Consider the following 25,898-nt stretch of genomic DNA (forward strand, 5'->3'; position numbering starts at 1 on the left):
ATTGTAAAATCTAGCTAGGCCTGTAAAACTTCTCAAATTTGTTCTAGGTCCTAACCTAGGCAGCCCTTTTTCTTGTTTCCCGATCAGTCGCGCCTTGCAGTGTGTTACTCTCACCGCACAGTGTTTTCTAGGCCAACGAACGCACGCTTGAAAGTATAGAGAAATGCTTACCGAGTTACTATTTATATGGGACAAATACAAGTCCTAGGCCCTACTCAGGGGTGGCGCCAGGATTTGCTTGACTCGGGGCTGATGTCCCCGACGAGAACAAAGTTGGCGTGGTGGGGCGTCGCTCAAAAACTTTCGAAATTGGTCGAGGGAAAGTCCCACATAAGTATTACAATTTGAGGGTTTCAAAGGCTTTTTAATCAATTTTACAGTCTATTAATATATATAGAAAATACTATATAGGTCTATTTGTTTTCTCCCCAGGACGAATTGTGATTTTTCTTCCCAACCAAAAACACTTTTATTACGTGACACTGACAGACTTGGTTAATCACTTCGTTGTAGTTACAAATAGCATACATAGGCCTATTCAGTTTCTAGGTATAGGCCTACTGTACTGAAAATCAAATAATCTTCACTCCAAAAAAAAGTCGCTTGATCTGGTCGGCTAGCTACAACCAGCTGATGCTGATAGAGATGCGGCTCGATCGAAAGTTTTCTACGGTAGATGGAGATAACGACTGGTCACTGGTACCAGTGTAACACTACTATGTTGGAGAGATACAGTGAGAGTCCTGAAAGTAAAGCTGAATATAAAAGGGTTTGTTCGTCAAATGCGTGACCACAAGACGCAGTTTGTCCACGCCGGTACTCCTCGGAGACTCGTCTCCCCTAGTCTAGTCCTATCGGGCGGCCCACAAGACTATCTTGGGAACTTCCATTATGCTGTATGTTCCAAAGTTGAAAGGTTACATTAATTGTTAATGTTTATCTTATTAATTGTTTTTTCAATTATAAACATCAGATACATTAACATACCATAAAACCTCAAATTGAAGCCCAGGGCTGCTTCTTTTGTTTTTTTGTTTTTTTTTTTGCAAAATGAGTGCTGTAAATTTTGTGACTTTTTTTCCAAAACCAATAAATAAGGCCATGTAATATCAATCTGTATCATGGAGTGTATTTAACTGGCATTAAATCACCTAAACTACTGTATAAACCAAGCTTGTATTTAATTAGTTTTTTTCCTGAAATTCATGTACAGTGATATATGTACTGTACTATTTCGAAAAGAAGCCTATTCTATCTTGAAAAGAAGCCCTTGGTCTCCTTTTCAAGATGGACTTCTTTTTGAGGCTAATTTTACAAACTAACGAGGGGGCTTCAATTCGAGATGGGCTTCATCTCGAGATTAAGCCCACTGGCTTCAATTCGAGGTTTTACGGTACTTGGATGGCCCAAAATTCAGACCTAGACCTAATAATTAAGACTGTATAATAGTAGACAACATGCCATGCATAATAATACGCCTAATATATTAATGAAATTTCAGTTCCTAAACTATAGTGAGAGCAGGGGGGGGGGGAACTTGACAAATTTGGTAGTAACTGAAGAGTGGAGACCCGCTATCTCTACCTACGGATACAGGATTTTGAAGTTAGTGAGGTCTGAGAGCATTATTCACTCCAGCTCCAATTTTAGTTGGTAAACAATGTTTGGCACCTATGAATGTCCGGGAATAGATGCTGGCAACCTAGAGCCACTATCCATAGGGGCAGCCACAATATTTAAAGTTAGCATGGATATAGAGTATATGTGGGAAATGTAGCACCTCTGAATGCCGGTAAATAGCAGCTGGTAAAGCTGTAGAAAATAATATTTAAAAAAATTAAATTTCTTATCATTGCCATAACTAGATGAATTCAGTTGCTTATTTCTCCAAAGTGCAAGAAATACGAACACATATATAATACATAAAACAAAGATGACTATAGCATATTTTAATTGTATTTACACGGTGTGGAGGATACTCAGCTGTGAAATATAAACATGCAATGAGTATATCACAGGATACTATATGCTATCCAAATGGGCCTCCTATGCCTACACGTTAATGAACATACTGCTCCTACAATTTTAATTTTCTTGCAAAGTTCAGCCTGGAACATTAATAAATTATTTATCACGCTCTAAGATGTACTATACTATCACTTGAATTGTAAAAAAAAAGTATGTGCTGTGTTTGCTTCTGGTAGACCTTAGGCCTATACCGATTACACATTAATTTTAGTCAATCCTTGGTATATTCATGGCAGACAGACCCTACATGTATACTTCCATGGAGAGATCTACTCTAGTGGAAAAGACATAATAGAGTAATAACATTAGGGCGATCCAGTTTGTGAGTGCAGAAGGGCACAATGTTGTTGAATGCGGTTGGTATTACAGAGTCCTATCGCTTAAAGATGTATTGTCCCAAGCAAAATACCAAAAAAAAAAAAAATAAATAAAAATCATTTCCGAAATTAATTTGCCCATTTTCAAGTAATATAAAAATTATCAATTTAAACATAGAGATTAGTGTATTTAAAAAATGTTTACCCGTCATTTTACAAAGAAAAATGATAGAAACACTTCCAGTAAAATGGCTGTCTCTTATACACATCTTGTAGGCATACGCCACTGGGGTCTGTACACATATATATAATATATTCTTTACATAATGGAATTAAATAATCCAGTTTTTATTTATTAGTTACATTTCTGAATCATTTCTTTATCAAATTTAACTACTACGCCTACACACTGATATTGGTTGCTATCTTTTCATACATTTCAATAACTTATAATATAAGGAATTAATATTTTTAACTTAAAATTTACTTTTAAAAATATTCTGAAATTTCTGTATCTATTAACACAGTAGTTAGTATTTATGTTACATCTTCTCATATCATATCGTATATATTTTACCAATAATGCAAAAAAAAAAATGTTTAGAACACAATGATGAAACTCGAAAGAAAATATCTAAATATTATAGTTCAAACAAGCATAAACATTTAAAAGAGCTACATTTATACAATTTTTTGTTTTATTCTTTATTAAAAACAGGTGTATATGTGTATTTTTTTTTTTTTTAATTCTTTATTATAGAGTAATTTTTAATTAAACAATCCACTTATTTAATCAATCATTTCTATAGTTATTAATGACCTTTAGTAGTTACAGTAGTGTATTGATACTTGCCATTGAATACATCTTGCAATGGCCGACTGTATATATGCATATAGGCGTTGGCTTCTGTCATAATTAATAGTTTTCCTTTACAATCAAGTTAATTATACTTCATGGTCACTTGTGTTTATATTTATATCTGCATTTATAAAGTTATATAGTTATATGGAAATACACACAGCCACCTCTAAAGAATGTCAACATTATAATTTATAGAATTACCATATATTCTGGCATATAAGGCGATCCATATATAAGACGACCACTGAGTTTGAGAAGATCTTTTGACAATATTTTCCAGGTATATAAGATGACTCCCCCACCCCCTATTTAACCTTCTAAATTCTCAATTTTTACTGCTCTTTTGGTCTTGATAACTGCATCGGCCTGGCTAAAAACAGAGCCAAATATAGGGCTAATCTTCCAAATAATACTATTTTATTGGCTTTTAAATGTTCATCAAAATCTTATTTCCCTGCATTTAAAATTGCAGTTATTCATACTAACAGTTAGTAGCTTCATTTTAGTAGTAAATGTGCATGTTAAGGATGATCCACGCATAAGACGAACACAATTTAATCAAAAATTTTTATGTGTTGCACATACAAGACGACCCCCTGTACTTTTTTTTTTTTATTGCAATTTGCTATTTGATGCCTTGTCTTTAAAAACATGAGAATATACTGATTAAATCATCTTGCTAAAATTTACTGTTGTCAAAATGTGTTGTCAAAATGTTTTGTCAAATTTTTGTATATTTTACTTTAAAAAACATACCAAAATCATTAATTTTTGTCATTATCATGATTAATATTGTATTATAATATCATATTAATATTAGCATTTTTACTGAAGTAAATAATAAAAATAGTAAGTATGTTCTGAACATGTATCTCTACCACAAATTTGGGTGCTCAAGGCACAGTGTCTTAAAAATGTCTCTCTTTAAAAATTTCAAATAAACTGTAGAAACACAGAAACTGTATAGAGAAGAAAAGTGTACAGTATTTAGATGTTTAGGAGGGTCATATTAGTTTATATAAATGCTAAAGGCAGTGATGATGATAATTGCAAATTTATTTATATTAAATGATAATGTTGAAGTAAAAATGTACCTGGTTTTTATCTCTTTATTATACTGTCTCTTATACACATCTAGATGTGTATAAGAGACAGACCCTGGAACCAGTAAAACTGCACCATTCTCCAGCATAGGTTTGCCCTCCATAGCAATATATTAGAAGAGATAATACTGTATTCAATAAAAGTACATAACAGTATTTGGAACCAATTATTTAATATGTAACAGATGATTGACGTAAAATCACAGGCATTGTAATTTTTGCCTGAGTTAGCCTGCAGGCAAAGTTTTTTTTTTTTTTTTTAATGCACTGCCTGTAATCAGTACTGTCTTATAAATAGGCCTTTTTAATCAAATACTGTGTTTCTTTTCTTTTTCAATAGTATAATATTATACATTACTTAGTTGATAGAATCTTATATGGAATTTAGTAATGATTTTGAATTAAATAATCTATTTCCTTATTTAAAACATATTTTAATAGCCCTTGATATCACATTGAGGCATTAAATAATTTTTTCTTACTCTTATTACTACAAATTTTAATTAAATAATTTATTAATTTAATTGTCTGATTCATGTCTTTGTATACAACAACCTTTCATAATAGATATCCCTTGATAAATCTTTTCCTATTCTTCATTTAATTAGTTTTTAAATTGAATAATCTATTCATTTATTTCTTTAATGTTCTGATTCATTTCTTTATTTGTCCACTGGGGTCTGTACACATATATATAATATATTCTTTACATAATGGAATTAAATAATCCAGTTTTTATTTATTAGTTACATTTCTGAATCATTTCTTTATCAAATTTAACTACTACGCCTACACACTGATATTGGTTGCTATCTTTTCATACATTTCAATAACTTATAATATAAGGAATTAATATTTTTAACTTAAAATTTACTTTTAAAAATATTCTGAAATTTCTGTATCTATTAACACAGTAGTTAGTATTTATGTTACATCTTCTCATATCATATCGTATATATTTTACCAATAATGCAAAAAAAAAAATGTTTAGAACACAATGATGAAACTCGAAAGAAAATATCTAAATATTATAGTTCAAACAAGCATAAACATTTAAAAGAGCTACATTTATACAATTTTTTGTTTTATTCTTTATTAAAAACAGGTGTATATGTGTATTTTTTTTTTTTTTAATTCTTTATTATAGAGTAATTTTTAATTAAACAATCCACTTATTTAATCAATCATTTCTATAGTTATTAATGACCTTTAGTAGTTACAGTAGTGTATTGATACTTGCCATTGAATACATCTTGCAATGGCCGACTGTATATATGCATATAGGCGTTGGCTTCTGTCATAATTAATAGTTTTCCTTTACAATCAAGTTAATTATACTTCATGGTCACTTGTGTTTATATTTATATCTGCATTTATAAAGTTATATAGTTATATGGAAATACACACAGCCACCTCTAAAGAATGTCAACATTATAATTTATAGAATTACCATATATTCTGGCATATAAGGCGATCCATATATAAGACGACCACTGAGTTTGAGAAGATCTTTTGACAATATTTTCCAGGTATATAAGATGACTCCCCCACCCCCTATTTAACCTTCTAAATTCTCAATTTTTACTGCTCTTTTGGTCTTGATAACTGCATCGGCCTGGCTAAAAACAGAGCCAAATATAGGGCTAATCTTCCAAATAATACTATTTTATTGGCTTTTAAATGTTCATCAAAATCTTATTTCCCTGCATTTAAAATTGCAGTTATTCATACTAACAGTTAGTAGCTTCATTTTAGTAGTAAATGTGCATGTTAAGGATGATCCACGCATAAGACGAACACAATTTAATCAAAAATTTTTATGTGTTGCACATACAAGACGACCCCCTGTACTTTTTTTTTTTTATTGCAATTTGCTATTTGATGCCTTGTCTTTAAAAACATGAGAATATACTGATTAAATCATCTTGCTAAAATTTACTGTTGTCAAAATGTGTTGTCAAAATGTTTTGTCAAATTTTTGTATATTTTACTTTAAAAAACATACCAAAATCATTAATTTTTGTCATTATCATGATTAATATTGTATTATAATATCATATTAATATTAGCATTTTTACTGAAGTAAATAATAAAAATAGTAAGTATGTTCTGAACATGTATCTCTACCACAAATTTGGGTGCTCAAGGCACAGTGTCTTAAAAATGTCTCTCTTTAAAAATTTCAAATAAACTGTAGAAACACAGAAACTGTATAGAGAAGAAAAGTGTACAGTATTTAGATGTTTAGGAGGGTCATATTAGTTTATATAAATGCTAAAGGCAGTGATGATGATAATTGCAAATTTATTTATATTAAATGATAATGTTGAAGTAAAAATGTACCTGGTTTTTATCTCTTTATTATACTGTCTCTTATACACATCTAGATGTGTATAAGAGACAGACCCTGGAACCAGTAAAACTGCACCATTCTCCAGCATAGGTTTGCCCTCCATAGCAATATATTAGAAGAGATAATACTGTATTCAATAAAAGTACATAACAGTATTTGGAACCAATTATTTAATATGTAACAGATGATTGACGTAAAATCACAGGCATTGTAATTTTTGCCTGAGTTAGCCTGCAGGCAAAGTTTTTTTTTTTTTTTTTAATGCACTGCCTGTAATCAGTACTGTCTTATAAATAGGCCTTTTTAATCAAATACTGTGTTTCTTTTCTTTTTCAATAGTATAATATTATACATTACTTAGTTGATAGAATCTTATATGGAATTTAGTAATGATTTTGAATTAAATAATCTATTTCCTTATTTAAAACATATTTTAATAGCCCTTGATATCACATTGAGGCATTAAATAATTTTTTCTTACTCTTATTACTACAAATTTTAATTAAATAATTTATTAATTTAATTGTCTGATTCATGTCTTTGTATACAACAACCTTTCATAATAGATATCCCTTGATAAATCTTTTCCTATTCTTCATTTAATTAGTTTTTAAATTGAATAATCTATTCATTTATTTCTTTAATGTTCTGATTCATTTCTTTATTTGTCCACTGGGGTCTGTACACATATATATAATATATTCTTTACATAATGGAATTAAATAATCCAGTTTTTATTTATTAGTTACATTTCTGAATCATTTCTTTATCAAATTTAACTACTACACCTACACACTGATATTGGTTGCTATCTTTTCATACATTTCAATAACTTATAATATAAGGAATTAATATTTTTAACTTAAAATTTACTTTTAAAAATATTCTGAAATTTCTGTATCTATTAACACAGTAGTTAGTATTTATGTTACATCTTCTCATATCATATCGTATATATTTTACCAATAATGCAAAAAAAAAAATGTTTAGAACACAATGATGAAACTCGAAAGAAAATATCTAAATATTATAGTTCAAACAAGCATAAACATTTAAAAGAGCTACATTTATACAATTTTTTGTTTTATTCTTTATTAAAAACAGGTGTATATGTGTATTTTTTTTTTTTTATTCTTTATTATAGAGTAATTTTTAATTAAACAATCCACTTATTTAATCAATCATTTCTATAGTTATTAATGACCTTTAGTAGTTACAGTAGTGTATTGATACTTGCCATTGAATACATCTTGCAATGGCCGACTGTATATATGCATATAGGCGTTGGCTTCTGTCATAATTAATAGTTTTCCTTTACAATCAAGTTAATTATACTTCATGGTCACTTGTGTTTATATTTATATCTGCATTTATAAAGTTATATAGTTATATGGAAATACACACAGCCACCTCTAAAGAATGTCAACATTATAATTTATAGAATTACCATATATTCTGGCATATAAGGCGATCCATATATAAGACGACCACTGAGTTTGAGAAGATCTTTTGACAATATTTTCCAGGTATATAAGATGACTCCCCCACCCCCTATTTAACCTTCTAAATTCTCAATTTTTACTGCTCTTTTGGTCTTGATAACTGCATCGGCCTGGCTAAAAACAGAGCCAAATATAGGGCTAATCTTCCAAATAATACTATTTTATTGGCTTTTAAATGTTCATCAAAATCTTATTTCCCTGCATTTAAAATTGCAGTTATTCATACTAACAGTTAGTAGCTTCATTTTAGTAGTAAATGTGCATGTTAAGGATGATCCACGCATAAGACGAACACAATTTAATCAAAAATTTTTATGTGTTGCACATACAAGACGACCCCCTGTACTTTTTTTTTTTTATTGCAATTTGCTATTTGATGCCTTGTCTTTAAAAACATGAGAATATACTGATTAAATCATCTTGCTAAAATTTACTGTTGTCAAAATGTGTTGTCAAAATGTTTTGTCAAATTTTTGTATATTTTACTTTAAAAAACATACCAAAATCATTAATTTTTGTCATTATCATGATTAATATTGTATTATAATATCATATTAATATTAGCATTTTTACTGAAGTAAATAATAAAAATAGTAAGTATGTTCTGAACATGTATCTCTACCACAAATTTGGGTGCTCAAGGCACAGTGTCTTAAAAATGTCTCTCTTTAAAAATTTCAAATAAACTGTAGAAACACAGAAACTGTATAGAGAAGAAAAGTGTACAGTATTTAGATGTTTAGGAGGGTCATATTAGTTTATATAAATGCTAAAGGCAGTGATGATGATAATTGCAAATTTATTTATATTAAATGATAATGTTGAAGTAAAAATGTACCTGGTTTTTATCTCTTTATTATATTTATACTTCAATGTCACGAATAAGTAAGCTGGACTTTAGGAAGACGAATCTTAAAGCGATTGGCCACCTAGGTACGGTAAAATATTATGAATATTAAAAAAATAAATATAACAAATAATATTTAATGATCTTAACATAAGTCTTTGGTTCAATGGGTTATATCTCAATATTGTTTTTCTCAATCAAATTTACAAAATAGTGGTGTTTCTCAATAGTTTGATTATTATCAGGTGATTTTTTTTCCATACCTTGCATATGATGCAATAAACTTAAAAAAAATGTTCACTTAATGGGAAAAGAGAATATACCAGCTGGAAATCACAGCTCAACAGGTAGTACAACTAAATCATATTGATGTGTTTTGGCTTTAAGCCAAGGACCTCTTGGTGGAGACAATTTGCTTTAAAAAAATATTTGTTTTTGTTTTTGTTTTTTGTTTCTCTTGGTAGGCCTATGTAATATGTAGTTCAAGCTGCATTTTTTTTCCCAATTTTGTACAATATGGCATTAATTTTGAAATAAAAGATGACTGATAAAAATAATTTTATCTTTGACTTACATTAAGTGAACATTGAAGCTCCTGAGCAAAATATTTGTTTTTGTTTTTGTTTTTTGTTTCTCTTGGTAGGCCTATGTAATATGTAGTTCAAGCTGCATTTTTTTTTCCAATTTTGTACAATATGGCATTAATTTTGAAATAAAAGATGACTGATAAAAATAATTTTATCTTTGACTTACATTAAGTGAACATTGAAGCTCCTGAGCATGCTTGCTAAATGCCAGTTTCTCCTCTTCCAACAATTGTGCTTCCCTTTTCTTTTCATCTAATCTATAAACAAATACAAAAATAAAACAATACATAATGAAGAACTACAAAGATTAAAAAATATAATTCAATAAAATGCGACATAATTGAATATGTTTGTCTCCAATATACTATTTCATGACAACAGGTTTCTATGAAAATCACCATAGTGGACTTACCAAGGCTGGAAAATGTGCACAAATGCAAGACTGGTTTGTCAGAGGCAGTATGCACTCCCCACATGCATTTTTAGAAGGGGAGGGAAATTGATTTTCCTATAAATTCTATTGTTAAATCTATATACTTAATTAGTTAATTTGGCTTTTGGTAAGCACTACATTGTGTAATTGTGTACAGGTTTGGCGCAGGCAATTTATAAGCTATGTGAAATACAGCTCGTCCAGAAGATATATTTAGAATATATTATAAGTACAATAATGTGTTGTTTCATGTTAAAGAATGCAAAACACGCTTCAGAAAAGAATAGAAGATTTTACCAGTGCAGTGACCAATTCTGTATAGGAGGCAGGGGGAGGGAGATGGCGAGGGGGTGGTACTGTATTGCATCTGATATAGTCCTTTGGAGGGCAGCCCAAATTTTCTAGTTTCTCAAAATGTAATAATTATAATATAGTGCATATTGCTATTGACTCATAATGGGACAATAAATCAACATTTTCATGTTCACATAGGCATCACATACTGTATCTCTCTGGATGCATTTTTAGAAGGGGAGGAGAATCAATTTTCTATTAAATTCTTTTTTTAAATCAATTTTCTTTTAAATATTTCACATTAATAAGCATTTCAAGTCTGCATGACAAAATTAGATAGTATTTCCATACTAAATAGTTAAGGCCAAATTAAAAAAAAAAGTAGTTTCTCATCTTAATATTTTTTTGAAAAAAGGAGATGGTAAATCCAAGATCAATGGGAAACAGAGTATTACTTTCTCACTTTTACTAAACACATTGAAAGCAAGTACCAGACATGATTCATACTGTGTCTCCTCAACCATGAACAATTGATAGGAAAATTAATGATGTGAGTTAGCAAGATTTTTGTACATTTTGTAAAATAAAGGAAATTAAAAAAAAAATTGGTGAGGTAGAGAAAATGGATGCGCTAGAGGACTAGAAACTAGCTATATTTTTATTTGACTAAAAGTTGAAATATGTGAATATGTATGTAAATATATCAAACTCCTAAATTACCATAGGTTCAATGGTTATCTTAATGTCGACATGTACATAGGTGGGTGTCATTGTGTCATTTGGTTTACAAAGCTTTAGGGGAATTCCCTTTGCAACAAAGAGTCAATATGAAAGTATAACAATTAGTCAATATGAAAGTATAACAATTACTAAGCTCAAAATCACTGACAATTACTTTCTTTCGATCTTTCTTTAAGAATTCTACAACATACCATATAGGGAATAAAAAAAAACATAATGAATAATACAAATGTCTTAGTTACTTATGAGAGTATCTCTATGACTAATAAATTAATGTACACTATATGTGTTATGCTAAAAACATTTTCAATTTCAATAGACATAATAAAAATGTGAAGTATTTTGTGGTAAAAAGTAAAAGGTAATGGACAATAATTTTATAGGTCTTGTTTTTCACCTCTCATGTGGAGCAAATCATACTTGGCTTCTTTCCATTTTTGAGGTACTGGTACTTGTCCGTGTTTTATGTATGCTATCAATAATTTGGCAAGCCTTTTTGGAACTGTTTCCTCTTTGTCCATATTGTACCTATTTTTATACTATACAATTTACATTATATTTATATTATTGTTTAATATGAAATACTCTAGCTAATAATAAGTTATCAGATGGGTAATCGTTAAGGCATTCTGAGCATTAAGCTGTGGGTGGTCTATCCAGGGATATGAGCGCCCCTTGCCCATGATGAGCTCCAGGATCCTTCTGAGTCAAAGGGAGAGTATCTGTCAGGGTCCCAATCTGGGTTGTGGAAAGTTAGTCTTTTAACCAATAAAACAAAATTTTAAAAAATAAATTTAAAAAAAACATAAAATAATACAAAAATAACTGAATGCATTAGAAAACATAATGGTAGATTCTTAATCTTAAGTGAACACCAGGAGTGGTTCTGTCAATGGCGGCCATGTGTCTTCTGAGGAAGTCAGTTACCACAACAGTCACACACACAACATGTAAAAGCTGGGCCTCCAATTTAGAATCATTAATTAAACTAGGAGGGTCTCAAACCAGAGACAGGCTATGGTCACTGACGTACCACTTACTAATTAACTCACCCAAGCAACTCAGGGGTATACAAGGGTTTCTGCCTGGAAGTGGGGGGTGGGGGAAAGGGTTGAAAATTCCGAATGCAGAACAAAAACCTTATCCAGATGAAAACTAATTGGTAATTTTTGAGAATTTGAACTCGCTTAGAACTTAATAATTCCATAATCCAATAAAAACTTAATGGTCATTTTTAGAACTTTAACCCTCTTAGTGGAACTATTTTGATGCCATGGTGGTGATCCACATCCAAAGTACTGGTGTACTTTGGTTCCGATATTGTTGTTTTGATGCACTCCTCCATGCCTTATAATCATTGTGTTAGAGTTGTTCACAGAATTCTTCTATTTGCTGGAATATTTTGGTCTTGGTCTCATACTACCTTTTTCAATGATTAGATACTAAAAAGATAAACAAACACAAAAAAAACAACTTCCTACCTGCTCTCTGTTAGTTTCATAAATTCCTCCAATTCTTTGGTTTTTCTCTCAATAAGTCCTAAATTAGATTTTAATTGTTGTGTTTCCCACGTCAGCGATTCATTCTCTGTAGTCAGTTGTTGCATCGTTTGCTCTCGTTTCGTCAACTCATTCATAGTCTTCTCACGCTCCATAGCAAGACTCTGAAAACAACCAATAATGATATTTTTAAATTTAAATATTTTATTTCATTTATTTGGCAATACAGTCAAAACTATAATTCTCATTTTCATTAACATCTAGTAATAGTGGAGATATAAACCACTAGAAAATAATGACACACTTTCACCACAAATTCAGTTTGATATGAGTTTCAACAATTGGAAATGGATTCCCGTCACTTGCATACCAAACAATTTTTTTAAAATTAATTTTTCTTTTTTTATGTTTTTATCTCTGACCCAGAATTTTTCAAATCTAATCTTAAATCCTTCCTCTTTAAAATGGTAAACTTTTTTTTAACATCTTCCAGCACTGATGACAAGCCAGTATTTCTTCTTTTTTGGCTTTAACAGGCACTATAGAAATGTGATATTATCATTTATTATTAAATTATTATTATTATTATTATTATTATTATTATTATTATTATTATTAATACTGATATTATTATTATCATTAAAACAAAACAGGAAATTTAAATTTTCTTTTTGAATTGTCATTTTATACTTTAAATATCGTAGTTTTATTTCTATTTCTTTATTCAGCAAACAATAAACACGGAGCAACATGACAAGAAAAAATACAGCAGATCGCCGGGATAACCCATAAAAGTCGCCAAGTGGGAACTTGTTTCCAATTGTGCCCAATCATAGAACTTTGGATATAAGCCAACTCGTATATACACCCACGCTCTACCTTATGGTTGGTTTCATGTACCAGCATTTGCCCAAACAAAAGCCCAGGGTATAGTTTGATCTGACTTTTACAAATACATTTAAAAAAAATATCAAGATTGTCTTTAATATGGCATACAATGCTGAAAATTTGCATTTTGATTGGCCATCCCAATAAAGTAAAATTTTTCATAGAAAAAAAAATGTTGAGTTCAAAGGGAAGGGGGATGGGCTAATACCTGAGAAACTAAAGCAAATTTTTACTTGTTTTAATTAACAGTTGATAAAGTTTGTAAAAATGCTTTCGCAAATTCAATTAGGAAAGATTTATTAGAAATAAAAATAGATGCCACCTGTCCACACCCAATGCATGTTTACAAAGTATGATGTCACAATGCTTCAAGCTTTAAAAACATTAGCACTTATTGTTAGTGACAAGGACATCGTAAGTCTAGATATTTACCCGGAAACTGCTAAGGGTTATATTATTACAAACCAAGTTCTACAAATTTACTCGGTAATTGTTTTTTGAATTAAGTCTTTTTCAAGTGTAGCCTTGTACCAGACTCAGATGTTTCTAATTCATGATCTAGTGCGAATGAAAATAACAGGAAGAGATTTGTAACTGCTTCGTTTGAATCCAGGAGTAGATGACAGTTTGAAGCCATCGTTTCCGAGATCAAAACTCAGATGTCATTACAGATATTCCTATATGCCGGCTTCTATAGCGATGTTTATACAGTTTACAAGCTGTTTATAGTTATTGAACTTTATGTAAATCTTTTAATTTATACAGCCTTCATATTTCGGAATTATGTCGGTGTTTTTATGATTGATATAAAATTTATTGAAAACTGTAATTTAGACATTTTGCAGCTGATAATTAGCTAAAGATGTTTTAAGTGCAACTCTTAATCATGCGAAGTAAACAACAATTTTTGTTAAGTGCACTCACTTTGACTAGTGATCCTAACAACCATTTTCTCTACTGACAAACCATTGATCCCAATATCTAACGTAATTATTAAGATGTTGTATCTCACTTTTTCCTTGTAAATTTTAATTGATGATTAAATGTGTGGTCGATACCTAATACAAAGCGAGCTTTTGTGTTTTTAGTACATTTCGATGGTAAAATATTAGATTTTAAAATGCCTATTCCAAAGCCTATGAAGTCTTTCAGGCGTAATGAACGGTAACCAACTTCTGTTGACAACAGAGAGCACTACCTGGTGTCTGACCACACGACCGTGGTACTCTATGTCGCAAGACATTTAGCGTTCCTGATGATGATGATGATGTATTTCATTTAAATTTACATAAACAAGTCATTGATTTTAGTAGGTTCAGTTATTTTTTTAGTCTATGAAGCTGATGTGGTTATACCTGTACTCTACTTCATTTTTATTTGGTATATGATAACAGCATGGAATATTATTTGTATTGTTTGCTATATTATTTGTATTATAAAACAAAAAGTAGTTCAACCACCATAAACTGAGACATCCACAACCTATGGATGTCATGTATAACATTTTTAATTCTCACAAACCTGAACATTTTTATTCATCAATTTCAAAAATAAAGTTCATTAACAAGGGATAAAAATGACCTGATTTTTTTATTTGACGAGTTTAACAACATTAAATTTTATTGCAGCTGAAAATTGTGATAATTTAGATAGGAATGGGAGGGGTCCCAAGGAAAAAGGAAGAAAGGATGGCAAGGACAAGGATGTATAAATATACTTGTGAACACCTAACTGACTGATAACATAACAAGCCAGACCTTGTACATTCAGGTTCAAAGTGAAAAAGATTAACTAATAGATTCTAAATCTGAAGTGAAAATGAACATTAAAGAAAGTTAATAGCTATTTTCCAAAAAAAAAAAGAAAAAAGGTCTTATGAAGCGCACAGGAGACTAGGCAACATTAGGCCTACTATTATCTGGGTCATTGTATTCACAAGTAACAAATTAGTATATCAAGTGCAAGTTTTTCTGCTGCCTGGGAGAATGGTCGTGCTGCTATGCAATATACGACCACTAATAACAATTAATTAGACAACTCATCTACAAATTTGAACATATATGATGCTTATAAAAATATATATTAAACTTATAACTACTATATTAAAATTCATGCTGTTTATTACGTTTCATACCACCTGATGTCCAATTTTCATGTAGACCTCAGCACGATCTACTGTAAAGCTAATTGACAATGAACTCACTGAGAATCGACCTCAGAATCACAGGCACATAGAAGATCATTGAGTTGATTTTTTTTTTATATGCACATTCAAGCCAGCAAGCAAACTGCTGTATGGGGATAAATTCTTTCTTGTCATTCTTAATATTTGTTATACCACAACTAATTGAAATTTTAAAAAATCTGCATTGACATTTGACTTACGACAAGATCGGTATGGTAGTCATGTGACGCTCGGCTTAACTCCTCCTTGTCATGTGCAACCTGGCTCATGGCACGTATTGTTTCCTCTAATTCCCTAAGAATGGAACAAATACAAGATAATAATGTACAGTATTTAACTGCAATATTAATACAAAGGCATCATTCATACTACAGTATATAGTGTCCCCAGCCACTGCCATTACCACATTCTCCAACCATTACCACTTGGCCTGTCATGTCCTTTCCTGTTTAATATTATAAGTGCAAGGGTCAAACAAATACAATGTGAATGTGTTTTATATTTGCTATAGTTTTATTTTTTATAGACTACTAGTAGACCAATTTACTTTAAATTTCCACACATTGACAATGTGACATTTACCTCGGTTCCCCCTTAAATTTGGTGTTGATCGGATAAAGATAGGCTAAAAACAGAAGTAATATGAGTTTGCAGTTAGTTTACTTGGTTTTAGGTTGGATTTCTCATGGAAATTATTAACTTCTTTGCTTCACATAAATTGTTGTTATACTTTAGGGGCACTACCTCTTTGTAAAAAAAACAAAAAACAAACAAAAAAAAACAAAAACAAAATTGACAATGAGAATATGTGAATGAAGTTATTACTGTTATTATAAATTGTTATTATCAGTCATCATTGTTGCTTTTGTCAGGATCATCAACATAACAATTATTATGTACTATCTCACTCACATAGAATAAAATATCTATAATAACTAAATTCCTTTAATAATGTTGAAAATGTCGGAGAGAGTTAGGCTTACATATAAAGGCTTTTGTTTTCAAATTATTTCAGTTTTATTATATACCATATGATATACTGTTAAAAGGTCAGAGTACTAAACACATGTCTCATAGCATAAAATCACATTAATATGAAACTAAAATATGTAACATTATTGTATAAGAGTATCGTAAAAACACAATTTTGAAAAATATATATACCAGTAGATAATTAATTTGATATGATTTGCATAGTAGAATGAAATTTGTAGTTAAAATTTTTTTCCACACTTAAAATCAAAAAGTTATTCATACACATAAGATTCTCTGTAACTCCATCAGCAAACATTACTAATATAAAAAAATAATAATTCCATAAAACTTGTTACCAATATTATTTTTAAAAATAAGCTGTACTCACAATCGTGTGCGTTCATGTTCATCTTGTAGTTCTCTTGCTGTTTCTTCAATCTTTGCTTTCTCTTTCTCTAATTCTGCAGCCATTCTCTCAAGTTCCTAAAAAATATGAGAAGAAAAAAATACTTTTCTATTAAATATCAATACCAAAAGTCATTTCATTTGTAATCTATATTTTATTATACACATTTAAGTAATCAATAATTTCATCTTATTGTAATTAAAATTATATAATGAATTCAGTTTTAAATTTATCTATGTCCAGTGGACAGAAAGAAATAACTGATTAAAAGTTACTACTGCATTTATGACCAATAAATATTGAAATATATCCACTTTCAATACTGTAACTATACAGATAGTATTTCTTGGTGTTCACATATGGATGGTACTAATATTACCAATAAATTGAGCTAACATTTAATATTATGTAAGTTACCTCTTTTTTCTTTCTTTTATCCTCTCTTTTTTTTCCTAATTTTTTTTGTAGGAGGCCTAGTCCCTATTACCCCCTCCCAGGATCTTCCCCTGTGCACTAGGTCACAATATCTGCGAGCATTTTGCTTGCAAAATGCTAATTGCTCATGGTTTTGTTAGCAGGTAACAGTGAGCATTGCACTGGGTGACAAAACATGTGAGCATTTTACTTGGCAACGTGTACACGCACTGAATCTTATGTGAACAATGTGAGCATTACTTGAAATAAACAAGTGACTAGTGAGCATTTTAATTAAAACAGATGAGCATTGTAGCCTACATGGTAATGTAAAGTGCACTAGGCAATGTGAGGCTTACTAGTATTTACTGATGTGAATGAGCATTATATTTGGTGGTCACAATTAGATTTATGAGCATTATGAGCAATTTACTAGGCAACATGAGCAATTGTAGAAATATACTGAGACAATTTCACTTGGCATTTGAGCATAATGGTAATATATTGCACTATACTTAACATATAGACATTTCCCTGGTTAGAGTGACTAATACATCAACGGGTTACATGAGTTTGCAATACAAGCTGGTGATTGGTTACGTGCCTGAATCAGACAGTTTTTAAAGTTGGGTTCCAAGATTGCTAATTGAAAGTTTCCTATGCAATAACTGGCATTTAACTACATATCAGGCTTTTTATACTGTGAACTTCAATTTTGCTAGATGAAAAGTACACTAATATTAATTCTGACATTAATTAATAATAACAATAATAAATGTATGGAATTGTATCCTATTATTCAGACAATCAGATTTTTTTCTAACTGAATGCTTTAATAGCTTCAGAGAATTTCAGACTTACCAATTTATATAGATTTGTAAATTTATAATATTCTGCCCCTAACATAAGAACACTTACGGTTGAACAATTACAATATCTATTAATATTATTTTTCATTTTAAGATCACAAAACTAAAACAAAAAAGGTAAAAAAATTATATTTTAACCAGTACTGACTATAACTGAGAGACTGATCAATTTCAACAATCCTTCTTCTTATTTATCTTCTAATATTTCCCAGACTCAATGAAAAGGTTTTAGCTTTAATCCAGTAGGATTTTTAAAAATATTGAGATATTATCATTATATTTTTTGAAAAATAAACTATAAAAAAAGTGAAAAAACCCCCCAAAATGTGAAACATTTTTGTCTATAATGCTTATTTTTGTTTGGAGAAGTGTCTGGACTACAAATCAGAAAAATAATTTCATTATTTCTTAAAATGTATTTACTTCTAAAATAAAAAAAAATTTAAACTTTACAAAATTTTAATTATGAATTAAATAGAAGCACATTCCTATACTTTGCATACTGTACCTGTATATGCAATTAGCTTCTCTTTCTATGATGGTTCACGGAATTTTAGAAAAGAAAAGTGAAACAATGTGAAGATATTAATTGGGGCATCTTGCTTTCAAATTAACTCTTCATTAAATTATTAAGAAATAATTTGTTCCACACAAAAATGCAAATACCAGTTGGAGGGGGGGGGGGGATTGTGTCTTGTAAATGGTAAATCAAGAGTTGCACCAGTGAAGCTAAGGGGAGGGGGAAATTTTATATATTTGATATACTGATCAAATTTCAATTTAAAAAGTTTTCAAAGTTTACTATTACAAAGCTAACAGTCATGTTCAAATCCACTCGGCCGTCCCGAGGCAAAACAACGTAACTGATATTTTTGTCGATTTGAGATAATATCATTTGGGATTAAATTAAACACGTCTGAATTACCTGTGAAACTTTCAGGTCTCAATAATGATTCGTTTTGGAGATAGCACCACCTATCTTTAAGGACAAAACTTAAAATCTATTTATTTTCCGTGGCAAAACAACGTAACTACAAAAGTATGTGGCAAAACAATGTATCTGTGATGAAGATACATTGTTTTGCCACAGAATGGTATTCAAAAATGATCTTGAGCCGATGGAGATTGGCAAGGCAAAATCAAATGGTTGTTTTTATATCAATAATCTTAAACAGTAATGTATGAACAAGCTAGGTAATGCATAAGGTTGCCCCAAACGTGATAAATTCCAAAAATATGTCACACGTGCAACAATACGAAGCCTGACATGTTTCCGTGGCAAAACAATGTATCTGTAATTATCGCTAATAACTTTGCAATAAACAAATGGTTGTAATTAAAATTTATTGCGAAGTTATGAACATGCAAACTTTAACTCTATTTTTCTCCAAAAGTGAAAATATCAAGTTATGTTGTTTTGCCACGGAACGGCCGTTGATTGAGTATATTCGGGAAAAATGTGGTCAGATAATATTAATTTTACCTGTAGAAACAATGCCCTCATTTGATTGAACCCAATAATCCTCCCCTCAACAGTAATTTTCCCCTTTCCTTGGAAGACGCTGACAAGGAAACTAAAAGACAAGAAGCTCTAAAATGTACTGAGTCATTCATTATGCTAACAAGACAGATCACACTGACTTTATAGTTAGCCACAAAAGGGCTTCACAATACATGGACATACGGAAGGTCAGATATATTATACACCAAACATAACTGAATATCATGATTTACATTATAAAAGATAAACAAATTTAGTTATTTGAAAATAAAATATATTCAAACACAGAACACTATTTCTTCAATACCTTGAATAACTGTAAATCTTTTAAAAATAATAGTTAAAACAATAAAATGGAAGCTTCCCCCTCCCCCTTTCCCAATCTGACTTTAATACACCATAAAAGTGTCAAAAACCTTCATTTGACAAAAAGAAAGTACAAAGTTTAAAATTCAAAAATAATATCTATTTCTCTTTTGTTTAATAAATAACATTTCTTAAATTAAACAAATATAAGAGGGGCAAAAACCCCAAAAGCAAGGAGTGGAGGGATTCCCCAAACAAGAAACAAACACAATACACACACAAAAGAGAACAGTGGTGTGACGTGACAGGAATGGACAGACCAAAGCACCCCCCCCCCCACCCAAGAAAAAAAACAAAACAAAACAGACAAATCTACTCCCTGGATGCTCATGTAATCAAAAACATTTGAAGAATAGGAACAAACTTGAAGGACAAGTATATTCAGGGGTGGATCCAGAGATGTCTGAAAGGAGGTTAAAAAGGGGGCTGAAAGTGGAGTCAATCAAGACAACACTACCCTAGGGGATCCGGTGGCATTCCCCTGCAAAATCGTTGTTTTCTAGATTCCTGAAAATGACCTCTGAGGTGTTTTGGATGATGAATTATTTCTCTTTCTGTCTTTCTTTTTTTTAAAAAATCCTCCCGATACTGAATATTATTCAGTAAAGAAAGCAACAATTGTGAATTTAATAGCTCCAAGAAACAACTGAACTGTTAAGCAGTAAACTCAAACAACAATGGTGAATAGCTTATGCAAAACATTGAAAAACAACCAAACCTTTATATAGTGTATCTCTCCGGATTAAACAATAATGGTGAGTAAGATAATACATAATCCATGTGAGTACTTGTGTAAATTCCTGTAAGATGATTCTGGGAGCCATTTTAGTAACTACAACTGTAGAACTCAATTGCATCATTGTTCTGTGTGTGTATATGAAAGTGAATAAGATATTTGCAATACCATAAATGATTTAAATAATTCCTCTCTCTTGAAATGCACTCTATGAAAATTAAAAAAAATAAATTTTGTACTCAAATTAATGATATTCTATTTTCAATAAACATGGTGCCATTTTTGATTCTCTAATAATTTGTAAGGATTGTGTCACTCTGGAATAAGTGCTACACTCTAGATTATGTTTGGTAGTCTATTCCTACATACAGTACAGTGATAAATTTATGGCTCTAAGTTTAAGAGTTGTTGTGAACCTTTATATTAATTGTGTGAGTTGTATAAATAACTTTGGATGATCTGTTTGTCCTAATGACATGTGTTTGTCCTTTGTAATGTAAAAAGATTCTAATAAATTATTGTATGATTATATTTTTGTCCTATAGGTTAAAAAGTTAAATGTACAGAAAGCAGAATAAACCATAACTTGCAGCTATATTGTGTTGGATTGCGTATTGACCATTGTATAGGGATCTTCCATGTAAGATGCAATAGGTTCACAAGCCAGATTTCTACACTAGACATCCATTTTAAGTCCTTATCCAAGAAAACGTAGCTCTACCAATCGAACCCTAGATGAGAAGCGGCTCCAACCAGCGCCAATGTTAAGGCTGCAGTTAGCGGCACCCCTTTTCATAACCCACCTATTAAATAGATCCTTGTCATTTGATTGGTGGATTTATTATTATGACTAATGGGACAATAATCCATTTTTTCAATTGTGTTATTCTTCATGAACATTAAGTTCCAATTCTGTGCATTTTTGTGGTTTATATCATTCCATTGCATGTATACACTACAGGCACTTTGTATGCACTTTAAATAAAAAATTTAAAAAATATATATATGATAGTGACATTTTCATTGTCAATGAACCTACATCTGAAACTATGACAATTCACTCATACTAACTTCATACTTTTTTTTTTCTGAGAACTGCAGCCTAAACTGAATCACTGACCAGTTCCTTCATCATGACACTTACTAATTTCCTTATTCTCATCTTGCGTCACTGAGATGAACTGGATTAAACACCAGACAACAAAGATGCCCGCATTCATGACAAATGCTTCACAAACTGCTCATGGCACATCAACTAGGTTTGCCATCTTTCTCAATCAATTAAAACACACCAAAATTATTCAATGAAGTGACAGCCGGATTTTAAGGTTTTAAGGACAGGGCAGCAGGAAATAACTTAATCCAATAAACTCATCCTAGTCAATTTTTTATAGCTAAATAAAAGTGAACTAAAAGTCAGAAGTTTCAAAATAAATTCAAATGACTTTTGTTTAAATTTGGATGTCAATATTTTTTTAAATGGTGGAGATGAAGAATTAAAGATATACTGTCACTCGAAAAATCGTAAAAAAATAATTTTGAAATTAACTTGCTCATTTTGAAGTAACATACAAATTATTAACTTTAGCATAGAAATTATTGAATTAAAAAAATGAGTACACTCACAACGTGCAAAGCATTTGTTTAGTTTATTGCCTGTCTGTTATTTGCAGTCGATCTAGGTCTGTAATTTGATGGCAGCTATTGCTAATTAAGGTCTGAATTTCCTATAGCAATAAATTTATATGGTACATTCAATAAAATTATTGCTATGCATGAAATATCAAGGTAAATGTATATAATGCAGACCAGGAAATACAATCAGGTTCAGGGTGGTGTGTGTACAATTTACATTTGTTAATAGTATGTCCACAGTGGTTGATTCAAGGGGGAGGCAGCTTTCTCTTCCCCACCAAGTTTTAAAAATTATTTTTTTTAATGGAGAAAAAAAGAAAATTATATTCAAATTTAAGTCTGAGAGTGCCAGTGCTATAATAATAAATTTTCTTACCTCAGCCCCAACTACAGTGATGATCTAAGCCCCCACCACTCCCCCATCTAGACCCTCCCTCTGTTAAAAATCCCTCCCAGGGCCCCCTCTATTTTAAATTCCTGGATCCACCACTAGTCCACTGTGGGAACATGTGACTCACCTCATTCCTGTCCATCTCGTCGCGAAGTGCAACGGCTTCGGAGTGCCAATGGTCTCTGTACTTCTGGCCGTCTTTCGCTAGCTCCAGACTCTGTTTTTCTAGTGTCTGAATCATACTATCTCCAAGTTCAGCATTCTTCCATGTTCTGAATATACAAGTTAAAGTTGATGTTTAACAGTCTTCAAGAGCAATTAACTGTCTTTTTTAGTACTAAACTAAAGCTTAAAAAGGTTCTAGATTTTGCAATGGAGGTCAGTTCTCATCCCTTGGTGATCAATGATGGTGAAATTTTGAAATAAGGAATATGTGAATTAATTGATTTAATATCATTCTGTAAATAGTTGAAGTATGATAATAATCCCAGCATGTAACAATGTTTGATCAGATTTTCTTAAGCCTATCCACACTATCAAATTGTATGACAAAATCATGTAACATGTAAATATGGTCATGATGATATCACATCATGAATATAGGCACATCGTAACTACTCTATATATTAGCATACAACAGTTCTTTTTTTACATTAAAATTTCTTATTTCAGATGTCTGAACAAACTTATCCTAAGCTCTTAAAAGAAGAATTTATCAATAATCAAACAAACATATAAATAAAAAAAAAAAGGTTTTACTTAACTGCTAAAGTACCGAAAGAAAAAAAAACTAGCATACTAGCATACAATATATTTAAACAATTAATTTAGATATGCCTGAATAGAGGCTCTAAATATTGTAAATTATTTGTTATTTATTTATTTATATATTCATTTGTTATTTCAACAATCTTTAATGATGGTGGTAAATCCAGCCAAAGCTGATCATTTGGGACCCTCAATACACACAGTGAAACAAAATCTGATAATGTACGTACAGTATGTCTGTCTTAGAGAGTACATTAACAAGATATTTTATGTATGTTTCGAAATTTGTATGGATAGAAAGAACACATAAATTCACTTTAATATATGATTTGAATAGAAATTGACATATACAAGTTATTATGGTAATGTCACATTGCCGTGTACAGTTTGTGGTTGTCTGGTTATAAAAAAAAAAAAAAAATGTGAGTCAAAATCATCCCAAGTTGATAAGCATATCAAAAAAGTATTTAATATTGAGGATTGGAAATTGTGTGTGTGAAGAAGGGGGAAATTTTCCTATGGTGTACAGAACCTGGCCCAGATCAGTGGCATATCCAAAAGTATTAGCAAGGAGAGGGTTCGAGGGAGATGTAAAGGGAGCTCTGGGATATGGTGTAATTATTTTTGCTCAGGAATTTTTCAGTGTCAGAAGGCCTGGGAAAGCAACATTTTTTTTTGCTGTACATCATCCTCTTCATTAACCACTGCCCCACATGCCGCTACTAGGTAAATATTAACTGAATATTAATGTAAACACAGTAGAGCAACTTTTAATTTATTTAGGCCAAAACAGCGTTGAATGTTATCAGAAAATTTCCTTTCCTTTAGGTTCAAATATATACTCTGATCATACACTTCCACTGTGAGTTAAATTCATAACGACACAGTAAATTTTATGCAGAATCACTGAATATAAAGTCTACCCTAGAGGGAGGGCATGATACTATTGGGTAATGTGTGATAACATAAGTTGTGTATAGGGAATAATGTGGGGCACAGAGAATATGGCAAGTTGGGATTTAATCTCTATAAAATACTTAGTAGGTTCTGCTATATGAGGAAGCAAAGAAGACAAGCACTAGAGCCCTGTCTGATCATGAAATTACTGAGTCAAGGAAATTTAGATATAGGCCTACTAGATTCACTTGTTTCCTAAAAATACAGATTAAATGAAAGAAAATTTAATGATTTCTGTGTAAATATATATTAGCTCGTAGAGAAAGAAACAGTAGTAGAATTAATTTATAATTTATATGAATCACAGGAACTAATTTACTTTTTATATATTTGTTAGATAATCTGAAACAGAAAGAATATTGTATTGAGGAAATATATACTATACTTTTTTTAAATATCAAACCAGTGACATATTCATCTTTTTAACCGTTTGTGTGTTTTGCCAATAGGGGCAGACCCAATGGGGAGGAAACAAAGGATATGACCCCAAAAAAGTGGAAAAAGAGAGGAGAAAAAGGGGAGCACTTTACTGTAAAACAAGTTTTTTCTTTTTTATTTAAATTCCATATACTTTTGTCTATTGTCAGGCATTTCTGAACAAAAATCTTAAACACTACTGCCTCAACCACCACCTCAACCCCTACTCAGTGCGTCACAGACACAGCATAGCCCCTACCCAGATTTTCAATGTCTACAGCTTATTGTTGTTAATGCAACAAATTAAATATGCCACTAACATCCTCAAGTTACAATATCCCTTGAGGGTCACAAACCACCTGGGGCCTTGTAAAGGCACCTGCGAGACAGAACCCCACAGGTGTAGCAAACACCTGCTGCTACCGTTGCACTACATTCAAATTAGAGGATGCTACACATGCTATCTCAATGTAAGATTTGTGGCAGTATACCTGCGATAAGAGGAAGAATTTGTGGATGTGGTACACCAGAGAAGCTTTGTCTCACTCTCATAGGGTTGTGAGTCAGCTGTTGTGAGTGCCAGTCAGAGAACTGAGCACACTATTTGGCACTTTTGTAAGGCTATAATGTAAAACCACCCTCTATGAGTTGCAAGACGACCAGCATGGTCCTGGAGCATGATGTGAATAAAGAGTTCAGATCATTGGATATTGTTGTCACACCTCATTGTTCTCGTCTAATAACAGGCACATTGTTTAAATGTTCTTGGTAGATATCTTCATAATAGAAGGAGAACAAATATGTCCAGAATTTACAGAAAGGAA

At 31.1% G+C, this 25,898-nt stretch overlaps 1 protein-coding gene across 1 annotated transcript in view; it reads right to left on the reverse strand.

Annotated features, from left to right (window-relative positions):
- Positions 1 to 9,002: 9,002 nt before the first annotated feature.
- LOC117104340 (pleckstrin homology domain-containing family D member 1-like) overlaps positions 9,003 to 25,898 on the reverse strand; it is a 30,385-nt gene continuing 13,489 nt past the window's right edge. The window contains exons 5-10 of the mRNA XM_033245160.1: positions 23,060 to 23,204; positions 17,003 to 17,097; positions 15,840 to 15,933; positions 12,549 to 12,730; positions 9,766 to 9,856; positions 9,003 to 9,094 (exon numbers count right to left, since the gene is read on the reverse strand). Of these exons, the coding sequence (XP_033101051.1) occupies positions 9,041 to 9,094; positions 9,766 to 9,856; positions 12,549 to 12,730; positions 15,840 to 15,933; positions 17,003 to 17,097; positions 23,060 to 23,204 (661 nt within the window). The 3' untranslated portion in view covers positions 9,003 to 9,040. The remainder of the gene's footprint in view (positions 9,095 to 9,765; positions 9,857 to 12,548; positions 12,731 to 15,839; positions 15,934 to 17,002; positions 17,098 to 23,059; positions 23,205 to 25,898) is intronic.

Source organism: Anneissia japonica, unplaced genomic scaffold (assembly GCF_011630105.1).
Source record: "Anneissia japonica isolate Jap-2015-1 unplaced genomic scaffold, ASM1163010v1 scaffold4536_len1192065_cov207, whole genome shotgun sequence".
Lineage (NCBI taxonomy): Eukaryota > Metazoa > Echinodermata > Crinoidea > Comatulida > Comatulidae > Anneissia > Anneissia japonica.